This window comes from Aspergillus versicolor (assembly GCF_001890125.1).
Source record: "Aspergillus versicolor CBS 583.65 unplaced genomic scaffold ASPVEscaffold_6, whole genome shotgun sequence".
NCBI classification, from domain to species: Eukaryota; Fungi; Ascomycota; class Eurotiomycetes; order Eurotiales; family Aspergillaceae; genus Aspergillus; species Aspergillus versicolor.
Genome location: NW_024467529.1, coordinates 2,101,566 through 2,112,697, shown reverse-complemented (window position 1 = coordinate 2,112,697; position 11,132 = coordinate 2,101,566). Strand labels below are relative to the sequence as shown.

The 11,132-nt window shown below is 48.3% G+C and overlaps 4 protein-coding genes across 4 annotated transcripts; 2 read left to right on the top strand and 2 right to left on the bottom strand.

Moving 5' to 3' along the window:
- Nucleotides 1-2,614: 2,614 nt before the first annotated feature.
- On the top strand, nucleotides 2,615-5,263 carry ASPVEDRAFT_133781 (putative AAA family ATPase GCN20; the record flags this gene model as incomplete). The annotated part of the gene is made up of 8 exons (XM_040807060.1): nucleotides 2,615-2,677; nucleotides 2,739-3,464; nucleotides 3,521-3,601; nucleotides 3,659-3,962; nucleotides 4,014-4,187; nucleotides 4,239-4,325; nucleotides 4,377-4,845; nucleotides 4,912-5,263. 8 exons carry the CDS (start codon nucleotides 2,615-2,617, stop codon nucleotides 5,261-5,263), a joined length of 2,256 nt encoding a protein of 751 aa, XP_040669576.1.
- Nucleotides 5,264-5,571: 308 nt separating this feature from the next.
- Nucleotides 5,572-7,324, top strand: ASPVEDRAFT_134478 (putative MFS myo-inositol transporter; the record flags this gene model as incomplete). The annotated part of the gene is made up of 3 exons (XM_040807136.1): nucleotides 5,572-5,756; nucleotides 5,843-6,139; nucleotides 6,190-7,324. The coding sequence occupies 3 exons, from the start codon at nucleotides 5,572-5,574 to the stop codon at nucleotides 7,322-7,324; spliced, it is 1,617 nt and encodes a 538-aa protein (XP_040669575.1).
- Nucleotides 7,325-7,612: 288 nt separating this feature from the next.
- Nucleotides 7,613-9,583, bottom strand: ASPVEDRAFT_758849 (uncharacterized protein). The gene is made up of 4 exons (XM_040816320.1): nucleotides 9,175-9,583; nucleotides 8,678-9,121; nucleotides 8,284-8,596; nucleotides 7,613-8,212 (listed from the first exon to the last, which is right to left on the bottom strand). The coding sequence occupies exons 1-4, from the start codon at nucleotides 9,490-9,492 to the stop codon at nucleotides 7,902-7,904; spliced, it is 1,386 nt and encodes a 461-aa protein (XP_040669574.1). The 5' UTR covers nucleotides 9,493-9,583; the 3' UTR covers nucleotides 7,613-7,901.
- Nucleotides 9,349-11,108, bottom strand: sec13 (GTPase-activating protein SEC13). Its single transcript, XM_040812790.1, has 6 exons — nucleotides 10,984-11,108; nucleotides 10,853-10,897; nucleotides 10,670-10,785; nucleotides 10,575-10,605; nucleotides 10,073-10,482; nucleotides 9,349-9,999 (listed from the first exon to the last, which is right to left on the bottom strand). The coding sequence occupies exons 1-6, from the start codon at nucleotides 10,984-10,986 to the stop codon at nucleotides 9,675-9,677; spliced, it is 930 nt and encodes a 309-aa protein (XP_040669573.1). The 5' UTR covers nucleotides 10,987-11,108; the 3' UTR covers nucleotides 9,349-9,674.
- Nucleotides 11,109-11,132: the final 24 nt, after the last annotated feature.

The following is an 11,132-nucleotide window of genomic DNA, read 5'->3' as shown; positions in this document are numbered from 1 at the left end:
TTTGTCACGGCTCGATAGTCGATGTAAACAAACAATCCCCTTCAGCAAACAACGAGAGAGACTAAGATCATCCTTGTTAGACGACCTAAATTTAATTAAGCCAGGGCTCAAAATAAAATGTGACTGCTCGTTTCTCCTACGTGACTGCGTCGAGCCGCCCGTGCTTTGGAGGCTGGGCCTTGGGGACTGAGCACGATGCTGTCGCGACGTCTCCATAATCCGACGGATGGGGAAACGAGAGGGATTTCTTGCTGAACTGGAGCGAAAGGTGAAACCAGGGCGCGGCAGGGATTGTTCAGCTCACCTGTTCCTCCTTGACATCCCTTGCCGACTATTGGCCCAGAGCATCACTCTCGTCGGCTCGGCGGAAGAGGGAATCGTCGAGGTTGTTGAGTATTGGCTATAATTGATTGTCTTGTCCATCGCGACTGGCGCCAGTCGTGCAGGTAAACAGCGACTGTTTTCACGACTCCTCCCCGAGTCCGATGGTACACGGCTCTTGCACATGTTATCCAGACGCGATCCGATCGTCACATCATTGACTTCCTGGTCCTCGTCATCGTCGTGATTATTATGGGGCAAGGGCGGGATATTCCAAGGAGTCGAGCAACTCGGCGGAACGATCTCCACTTCGCTCGATCGCGCTCTGACTTGGCTGGCTGAACCTGTCTGCTGTTCCAGCCGAAAAACCAGATCTCGCATATGGACGATCGCATCCAGGAACGGGTTTTTATTTCCGTGGATTCTGCTTTTGTGGTGCGAGCAAGGAACACAGCGGGAGGTTTCCAAGGTTCGGTGTGGTCCTTAGAAACTTTCTCTTCTTCGCTTCTTCTCGAAACTCTGCTCTGGCAGCATATCACTCAAGGAACGCTGGGGCTTCCTCGCCTCGGCAAAACGAAAGACGCACCCGCAAGGCCCGGTTGAGTCCGTGACAACCTTTTTGAACGATAAGGTGTAGCCCTATGTTTCGGAAGATGTCTCGGTTTTGGCGTGCTAATTGCCAACTGCCAAAACAACAGTGAACAGCCTCTGTGCTGCCCGGTAATTCTATCTAGTGAAACACGGAGGGCCTGAACCAATGAAGCACTTTCATGAACTTAATCTTGTTTGGGGATGTGGCATGCGAGCACTTTAAACTGGTTAGGAATCCCAGGTGCTCGCCCGCCTTTGCCCGCCTCATACATACATACACAGTACTTGGATTTTGTAGAGTAGCCCCCACGAGGCCTACTGGCTACTCCAATAAGTATGTACCAACACGTTACTGTCACCATGACGTATCACATTTGGTGTATCCCAATGGCCCCAAAATGTTACTCTCAAAAAGCCCCGAAGAGTCGATGGAATTGGAGTGGTAAAACAATGTAGCTGGAGTATGATGATTTTGCTCCTCGAGCTACCATTTCAGCCAGTCAACGCTCAATCTGTTTGCATCTTCCTGACAAGAGTGCCGTGTTGCCACTTGCCAACACACTACTCTTGCACAGCCTCGGCTCACGAAGTCTCACACCCCGGAAAGACTAATGGTTACTATTGGCTAATTTGGTTTCGACCTGCCAGACGACTGTGAGTGTTTGACTTTCACTTCCCTTCATTCTTTGCAAAGCCCTTGCTCGCGAGTCTCCCGACGAGAGGGAGGTCGCCTGGAATCTCCTGCCTGAAGCTTTTAAGAGTACAATCCCTTGCTTCTTGAGTCTGGGCAGCCGGCAAAAGAAGAGTAACTCGAAAATTCTGAGACCTATGCCTCTCTTGATCGCAAGGACACTTAGTTCCATCCCTGTCACTGTTCTCAGGCCGCTGCATGATGCCTGCTTCCCTAGGTTTTATCGCCTCGACAACCGACCACCGAAGTTGCACCTGTGTATCAATTTGGCAGCACTAAGCTAGGATGGCACAGACTTTATTGGTAAATCTCCCCTCCTCCCCCGTTGATCGATATGAAATCTCGAACCCTCTAGCGATAGGGTATTCCTTGCGGTTGACTGGCACTTACACTAGCCGGGGGGGCATTGTTGTATCTCGGTTTAGCGTCTGGATAATACCTATTTTGAGCAATTGAGTAAGGTTGTCACGGTCACAATGTTTCCCTTCAAACGAATTTCTTGATTTTGACCTGAAGTGCATACGGAGAATCCGATATATACCGAATCGGCGATGAGATTTGGGGTTTGGTGTCACCTCGCTGGGAAGTTAGACATTGTACGAAACCACGTGATACAAAATGATCACGTGACCATATATGAATTGCACAAGTAAACCCTTGGAAGTGAGTGGGAAAAGAATGTCAAATTCTCCAGGAGAAAGCCTTGTAGAGTTATAGTATCTGAGGGTAATTCAAATGACTCATTGTGAGTGATAAGTCTCGGGTGCATAATGATTAGTTGCGCACACTGCTTGCCCACAATATGGGCCAGAGCAGCAGCTACTCCACAATTCCGCCACTTCAAAGTCTTGCGGTTACAACCAAATCAACTCAAGGAGGTGGTCATCAATCAGCTCAACGCATGAAATAGGAACCTTTAAAATTGTTGCCATAATAATATTTGGGGGGGAAACATCTATCATTATCTCCTCCCATTGTGAAATCTCGACTCCGGCGCAAAGTGACTCCGACATGGAGGCGGAATTGCAGGCTCAGATTCCTGGCCTTGACCGGGTGATATCTGAGTATTCGGTTGTGAGTCAGCGCAGGAGTTATCCTAATATATTCTTTTAGTTTCGAACTAATAGACCTCCAGGGATACTTGACCCATGCGTCGAACGCCTATGTTGAAGATGCAAATGCCCCGTCTCCAGTGGCAGAAGCCGCTGATATGGTTACGGAGCTACTCGTCTCTGCCTCTGGAGATTTCTCCACTCAAAATGAAGAGGCTATTCGCAACCTTGTAGAGAAGTTTATCTCGTCTCTCAGCGCTTCTGATAACGTCGACCCTGAGCGCAGACAGATGCCCTTTGCTGCTAAGAAACTTGACCAGGCCATCAATGTCGGCTCCCAGCGGAATATGTCCTCAACGTTAGGTTTGGCTGGGGGGAATGTCGATCTGGAGTCTGTTGGTACACGCAAGATGGAATCTCGCGTTGATCGTAAGAAGCTGGAGAAGGCCGAACGTAAGATCCGCGCCAAGCAGGAGAAGAAGCAGATGAAAACCGTGCAGTACGAAGCATCTCGTCTGCTTCATGAACCAGATGCTGCTATGTCTTACGAAGAGTTTTTTATGGCTGTCAACCCTCTCCAACTGGGCTCGGACTCTCAAGCAAAGAGCAAGGATATCAAACTTGACGGTATCGATATCACAGTTGGTGGCAACCGCATTCTCACAGAAGCTGCCCTCACACTGGCGTATGGTCGTCGCTATGGTCTTGTTGGTCAGAACGGTATCGGTAAGAGTACACTGCTTCGCGCTCTGAGTCGTAGAGAAGTGGCCATTCCAAGTCATATTTCGATTCTTCACGTCGAACAAGAAGTATGCCCTCTCAACCCGGTCATGGAAACTTCAAAAACAGCACTGACTTTCCAAAGATTACCGGTGATGATACACCTGCTATTCAAGCTGTATTGGATGCAGATGTGTGGCGTAAGCGCCTTCTTGCCGACCAGGATGTTAGTTAAGCACATGCGGATCATCAGCATCAAGCCACCCTGCTAACTTTGTCATAGAAAATTACCCAACAACTTACGACCCTTGAAACGGAAAGATCTTCCATGGCGGATACCTCTACCGATGCTGCTAGGCTCGATCATGAGAGGGAGGGTCTCGACATCACGTTGAATGATATCCACTCAAAACTCGCAGAGATGGAGTCGGATAAGGCTGAATCCCGAGCAGCCAGTATTCTGGCCGGTCTTGGTTTCTCTCCTGAGCGCCAACAGTACGCAACAAAGACCTTCTCTGGTGGTTGGCGTATGCGTTTGGCTCTAGCGCGTGCTTTGTTCTGTGAACCCGATTTGCTCCTCCTGGATGGTAAGACCGTATACCCATGTTTTCATATAGCAAGCATCTGACTCGATACAGAACCTTCAAACATGTTGGATGTGCCGTCTATTACTTTCTTGTCAAACTATCTGCAAGGATATCCTAGCACGGTTCTTGTGGTTTCTCACGACAGAGCATTCTTAAACGAAGTCGCAACTGATATTGTCCATCAACATTCTGAGCGGCTAGACTACTACAAGGGTGCTAACTTTGGTGAGTCTCATGCCCCATAGAAGATTCCCAACTACGGAACTAACTGAATAGATTCCTTTTATGCGACGAAAGAGGAGAGAAAGAAGCAAGCCAAGCGCGAATATGAGAAGCAGATGGGTGAACGGGCGCATTTGCAAGGTTTGCGACTCCCATCCCTAGCTCTCCCACAGTACACACTAACCGGATTAGCGTTCATTGACAAATTCCGTTATAATGCTGCCAAGTCTTCTGAGGCACAGTCAAGAATCAAGAAGCTAGAGAGGATGCCTGTTTTGACAGCACCGGAGAGTGACTATGTTGTGCACTTCAAATTCCCTGAAGTTGAGAAGCTTTCCCCTCCGATTGTGCAAATGACGGAAGTCACCTTCGGTTACTCAAAGGACAATCTTTTGCTGAAGAATGTCGATCTCGATGTTCAACTCGACTCTCGTATTGGAATCGTTGGACCTAACGGTGCTGGTAAGACAACAGTGTTGAAGTTGCTCACTGGTGCCCTTGAGCCCACCTCCGGTCTTATGTCGCAGCACGCTAGGTTGCGAATCGGATACTTTGCACAGCATCACGTAGATGCATTGGATATGACAACAAGTGCCGTGAGTTTCATGGCCAAAGCATATCCTGGAAAGACAGACGAAGAGTATCGCCGACACCTTGGAGCGTAAGTTTCCACCCAACTAGGAAGTAGGACTATTTAAATATATTACTGACGAGTGTTGTTTTCTAGGTTCGGTATTACCGGTATGACTGGTCTCCAGCGCATGGAGTTACTCTCTGGAGGTCAAAAATCCCGTGTCGCTTTCGCCTGCCTGTCATTGACGAACCCACACATCCTTGTTCTCGACGAACCTTCTAACCACTTGGATATTGAGGGTATGGATGCACTTTCAGAAGCACTGCAAAACTTCGAAGGAGGTGTTGTGATGGTATCACACGATGTAACAATGCTGCGGAATGTTTGCACCAGCTTATGGGTCTGCGACAAGGGTACAGTACAGAAGTTTGATGGTACTGTCGATGCGTACAAGAAGAAGATCAGCGCTCAAGCGGACGAGGCTGGAGTAGCAGCGGCTCAATAGACATTTGTAATTAAAGCCGCAGACTAGGATATAACATTCAAAATCACGTCTTCACAATGATAATTGATGCAGCCTACACCATATAGTTGTAAGTTAGTTAACAGTCAAGTTGCCGAGTTTGAGCGAAGTCCCGCCGGCCGTCGGCATCTGATCTTTCTGGAAGCGGCTGTGTGGGTCCCGTGAGCACCGAAACTCCGACGGGATCTTTACCCCATAATTTTTATGGTCATCTCAATTCAGCCGCCGATGTATATTTAAAGATTATACACTCGAACAGATGTCGCCAGAAATACTAACAAGCTTCAATTATGAGTAGCAGAGACGAAAGCGAACCGTCTGCCTCCCATGCTCCGCTCCTCGCTCCGGAGTCTTCGGCCGGACAGCATCACAACGCAGACCAGTCGCACCAGCTGACAGTAGGACAATCAAGCGGCCGATTCATTTGGTACCTAACATTTTCCGCTGGAATTAGTGGGCTTCTTTTTGGTTATGAGTACGTACATCTCTAAGATCACACCTTCAAGGTCGCCAGAATCCATAGCCCGCTGTTCAATAGTGCTAACACGTGGGTTGCTACAGTACAGGCGTTATCTCCTCGACTCTTGTATCCATCGGCTCTAACCTATCAAATCGCCCTCTCACAACCTTGGATAAAAGCCTCATCACCTCTTCCACAAGTCTCTTTGCTCTTATTGCAAGCCCGCTGGCGGGAATTTTGGCAGATAGGCTGGGTCGGAGGAAGATTATACTTGTCGCTGACGTTCTGTTTACGGTTGGATCATGTATTCAGGCTATTACGAATGAAGTATGGGGAATGATTGTTGGAAGGAGTATAGTTGGTCTTGCAGTTGGCAGTGCTAGTCTGGTTACTCCTTTGTATGCAACATGCCGAAACGCAGGGAATAAGATGCTGACGTCGACCATAGGTATATATCGGAATTAGCACCATCAAATGCGCGAGGAAGGCTTGTTACTATACTGAGCCTGTTTATTACCGGTGGCCAAGTGGTAGCATACATCACTGGCTGGTTATTCTCTTATGTCGGGGGAGGATGGCGCTGGATGGTGGGCCTCGGAATGCTTCCGGCAGTGCTCCAGCTTATGATACTTGTCGCTTTGCCTGAGACACCTCGATGGCTCGTACAGGCCGGCTTTGAGAACAAGGCTTTGAATATTCTGTCAAAGGTTTATCAACATAGCCCTGACAGCGATCAGATTGCGAAACAAATCCTGCGAGATATTCAACAAGAGGTCACTGAGGAGGAGGAAGAATTTAGCCAAAATAAGCCATCCGAAAGTGGTATACGATGGGTTGATGGAATTAAACAGCGGGCGCATGGCCTGTTCAATATTGGAGGCAATCGAAGGGCGTTGGCAATAGCCGTGATGCTACAGGCATTACAACAGCTTTGTGGATTCAATTCGCTCATGTATTTCTCGGCTACCATCTTCTCACTTCTCTCCTTCTCCTCGCCAACCCTTACCTCCTTGTCTGTAGCCATCACAAACTTTCTCTTTACGTTGCTTGCATTTGTTTACATTGACCGAATTGGGCGTCGCCGGATCCTCCTTTATTCGATACCCGTCATGGTTGCCTCGCTTTTCGTTTGTGCCCTTACATTCTCCTCTGTGACGTTACCGGACATGTCGCCAGAATCGCAAGCACACAAAGCCACTATGGATAGTTCTATCCTCCCGCTCGTCATCCTCCTATGTCTCACAATATACACAGCAGCCTATGCATTTGGCTTGGGCAACGTGCCTTGGCAGCAATCGGAGCTTTTCCCTCTCAATGTGCGCTCTCTCGGATCGGCTCTTGCCACTGCAACGAACTGGGGCTCCAATTTCATAGTCGGGCTTAGTTTCCTACCTATGTTGGAGTTGCTGTCTCCTAGCTTGGTCTTCGCACTTTACGGCCTCGTTGGCATCGCCGGTTGGTTCGGCGTACGTGCTATCTATCCTGAAATGAGCGGTCTCAATTTAGAGGACGTGAAGGCCCTTCTTGCAGATGGTTGGGGAGTGAGAGAGAGCCTAGCGAGGGCCCATAATAGGCCGTCTTGATATCGCTACCGATAGACCTTGGACAGTTTAATTATAGTCATTTTCTCGTTTCTACTATCAAGAAGCCGATACTGGCAGAAAGGCTTGGCAGGGGAGTTTGAAAAGACCACACTATATGACGAAGAGTTATTGTATACCGAAGTACCTCCTTCATATATCATATCAGAGCCAGAAAAAAACTTCCCTTGAGCGGGGAAAATAACGCCGTCCTTGAACCCGCTTAGTATCCAGCCCCGTACTTTAAGTTCGGGAACCTCAGTGACTTCCAATATCAGACTTGATGTTTTGATCATTCGCAAAGAACATCATATGCACCAAAAAATGAATGGTCCTTTATCTCCAGTGTCTTGATCTGCCCGTGGGTCCCACCAATGCCCAATCATGAGAGAGCTTCCCGGGATGACTACACCTGAATACGCATATATTGAAGTGAAATCGTCATGCATATCCATTGGAGGCCATGGTTCACTGAAAAAGGAACTCAGGGCCCCTTGTTCCCCCTGCCAGTGACTAGATTCATACGTGACGAAAGAAATGCGTGACCAACAGCCACGCATCCCACCTCCATATATATTCTCTATAAAGCCGCGTACCGGAGCTGACCGATCGCCTCCAGAACCGTGATATGTCTGGATACCGCGAAGGAATATGCATTTATCGCCATCCAAGTCACGGAACTCGCTGACATACTGTTCAAAAATCTCAGGCCAGTTGCCTGCATCAGGATGTTCTTCGAATTGAAGGGTCTGGACATGATGAGTCTCTGTGGGTGATCCAGAAGTAAGGTACTCACAATGTGTTCAACTTCAACTATGTGGCCGTTCAAGTCAGCGCAGGTTTGCCGAACTTCGAGTTCCGGTACTGCCGGTGGGTGCGGGCAAATGCACGCTGGGCTTTGTTAGCATCTCTCTATATCTCCCACAATAACCTGATAGAAGCTTCTACTGAATAAAACTGACATTCATATCCTAGCCAAGAAAGATAAAGCTTTCGTTTTTCGTCATATAAAGTAAGACCCATCGGACTGGGGGGAGCTGGCCTGTGGTATTTGGGCAAGCTCATATATGAGGTATAGAACGTACCCTCATCCGGATTGAGAAGATGGCGAAGCCAGAAATTCCGAATATCGAGAGCAACATCCGTTGAAAATTCAAAGTTCACGTCGATAAGTTCCTTTTCTGTCTCCGATAAAGCATAAACAGCTCCAATATCATAATCGGTTCGCAGACAGCGAACGTGCATGGACGGATCCAGCGCTAGGTAAGTAAGAGCCTGCACAATAAACACCAATAGTCAGTTATTGCCTTTATCATCCCTGCATAGTATTTCTTCATTTTTTGAAAGAGGTATTACCAATTGGACCGCACAAAACAGATCCGAAGGAGGATCAGGCTTCCTCATCATATAGCCGTTCACAGGTCTACTAAGGAACTCAGTGTTGTAAAGGGCTTCACGAAGACAGTTGAAGTTTTTTGGGACCTCATCCGATTCTGTAATCTTGTCCTGATAAAGGGACTCTTGAATCATGTCTCTTAGAAGTTCTAACCAATACGTTTGCTTCTCCTGTTGACCATACTTGAAGTCAACGGCCCGAGCGAGCACGATAGTGCGAATTTGGTATTCGATTTTATAATCCACAACACTGCGCTTCACAATTTCATCAAAAGTATCTCGAAACAGTCTCCTCCAGATATGCGATTCAGCGGGTAGGATTTTGGCTGCCAGGTCTGACGAGCACAGCGCAAAGTTGATCCGATCTGCGTTGGTTGGGAGCAGGTACGCGATGCTTTGAACCAACTAAGGCGGGATGCATTAGTAGTGTAAAGACATGTTCTTTGGGGCTCACATGCCTCCGTAGGAAGGTGTCGAAACATATTCAGTTGACCACCTGCGCCAATGTGGTCTTGTTTGCTTGAGTCCATCGAGTTTTGCATTGTGAAGACAATTTCAGTCCAAGCTTCAGGCTGCTCGTAATGACGTTGAGGTTGGGACTCAGAAAAAGGGAGAAAAGTAAAAAGCTTAGAGGGGATTCCTTGCTCACTTTCCGCCTCGGTTTTGTCAAAACATGGTGAGTCTAGAAGAACAGGTGGGCTTCGCATCAAACTAATGACACAATCGTCACATATGTAGCTACCTTGACTATATGCACATATAAAAAGTGAGGCCATAATTAGCTGCCTTGGGAAACCTGACACGCTTAGTTCAAGTCGGCCGTACCATGCTTGACACGCTTATGGAAACATTGGAATTATGCGTTGACCTTATAGGGGGGCAAGTTTTATCGTGGAGGAAATAGGAAAATCGAATATAGTAGATAAAAGACAACAACCCCGTTACCAAAGAAAGACTATCATTCCTCGATGTCCTTTACCTTCTCCCATTGTCCCCGTAGGTTCTCCTTCCACAAGCTAACCTTGTTATCTCCGCCACTCACAGCAAGAATGTTTCCACTAGGGCTCCAGCTCACCCGCCACACAACGTTATCGAATTCAAGTACATGGCTTGTCCACTGAGAATGGCTTGACGCATCCGCGGTCCAGACTCGAACAGTCTTGTCCTGTGATGCAGATGCGATGTATGACTTAGAGAGGATGCTAGGCGACCAAGCAACGTCACGAACCCAGTCAGAATGCCCTTCCAGTGTCTGGGTGGGACTGTAGGTCTTTGTGTCCGGGCTAGAGTAAGGAGTAAGATATTAACAACTTCTTCACCTACACTCAAAAAGGCAGCAGAGTAGGCAGTACGTACTTGTAATCCCAAATCTTAAGTAGATTATCACTACCACCTGTTACAAATCGCCGCTGTTGCCCAGGCCCAGGGTTTGAGCTAACGAGACTACCAGGGGCGGCGGCGGGTGCCCAGCTAATAGAGTTGACACCCATGCCGTGGGCATGGAAAATCTGGTGCGTCCAGCTGTTATCGCGGAACTCGAGCACAGATACATGACCGTCAGACGAGGCGCAGGCGAGCAAACATCCGGTTTCATGAGGAGCCCAGGAAATCATGTTCACGGAGGCGGTATGAAGGGAGAAGTCGAAGACTTTCGTCCAAGCACCACTGCCGATAGGGGCAGTGGAGCTCTGGTGCTGCTCGCGCCAGATGAGCACTTTTCCATCGTAGGACGAAGATGCGAGAATTGTGCCGAATTTGGGGTGTGCCTATTATACAGGAGCGAGCGAGTTAGTCTGGATAACGTCCGCTATATGCCTGGGCTGATATTCCAGCCCGACGATTCTCTCCGTATACGTACCCATTCGACACACCATACTGGACCCTCATGGCTGTGCAAGTTTATATTAGCAATTGAGCGTGTTTGGCACATATGGGCCGCAGATGGGTACTAACCCTTTCAATGTCTCAATAAGTTTATGCGCCTCGCCTTCGATCTCGAATATCTTTATTGTCTTGTCGGAGGAGCATGTCGCCAATCGGCGGCCGTAATAATCAAGACCGGCATCGTGCTGGAAGGCGGGGTAAAGGTCAGACCGACGCCATTGTAGGATAAATAGACTCCAAGACGGTACTTACGATCATGTCATCGTGACCAGAATTCGATATCACTTGGGCAGCAGCCTAAACGCCGAAGAGGGAGATAGGTCAGTCGAAGAGTTCGCAGCCGCTTTTTCAAGCAACGAGAGCAATTGGCGGCCGGAACATACCATTATGGCCTATTTGCAGCTCTATACTGGTAGGTAGAGACGTATTATTAGGGTGATATAGGATTATTGTGACGGTGGTGGCAGCGGGACGCCGAACAATGGTCTAAACAACAGCAAAACACCAGCTGGTCCGTTTCGCCGCCATTTGG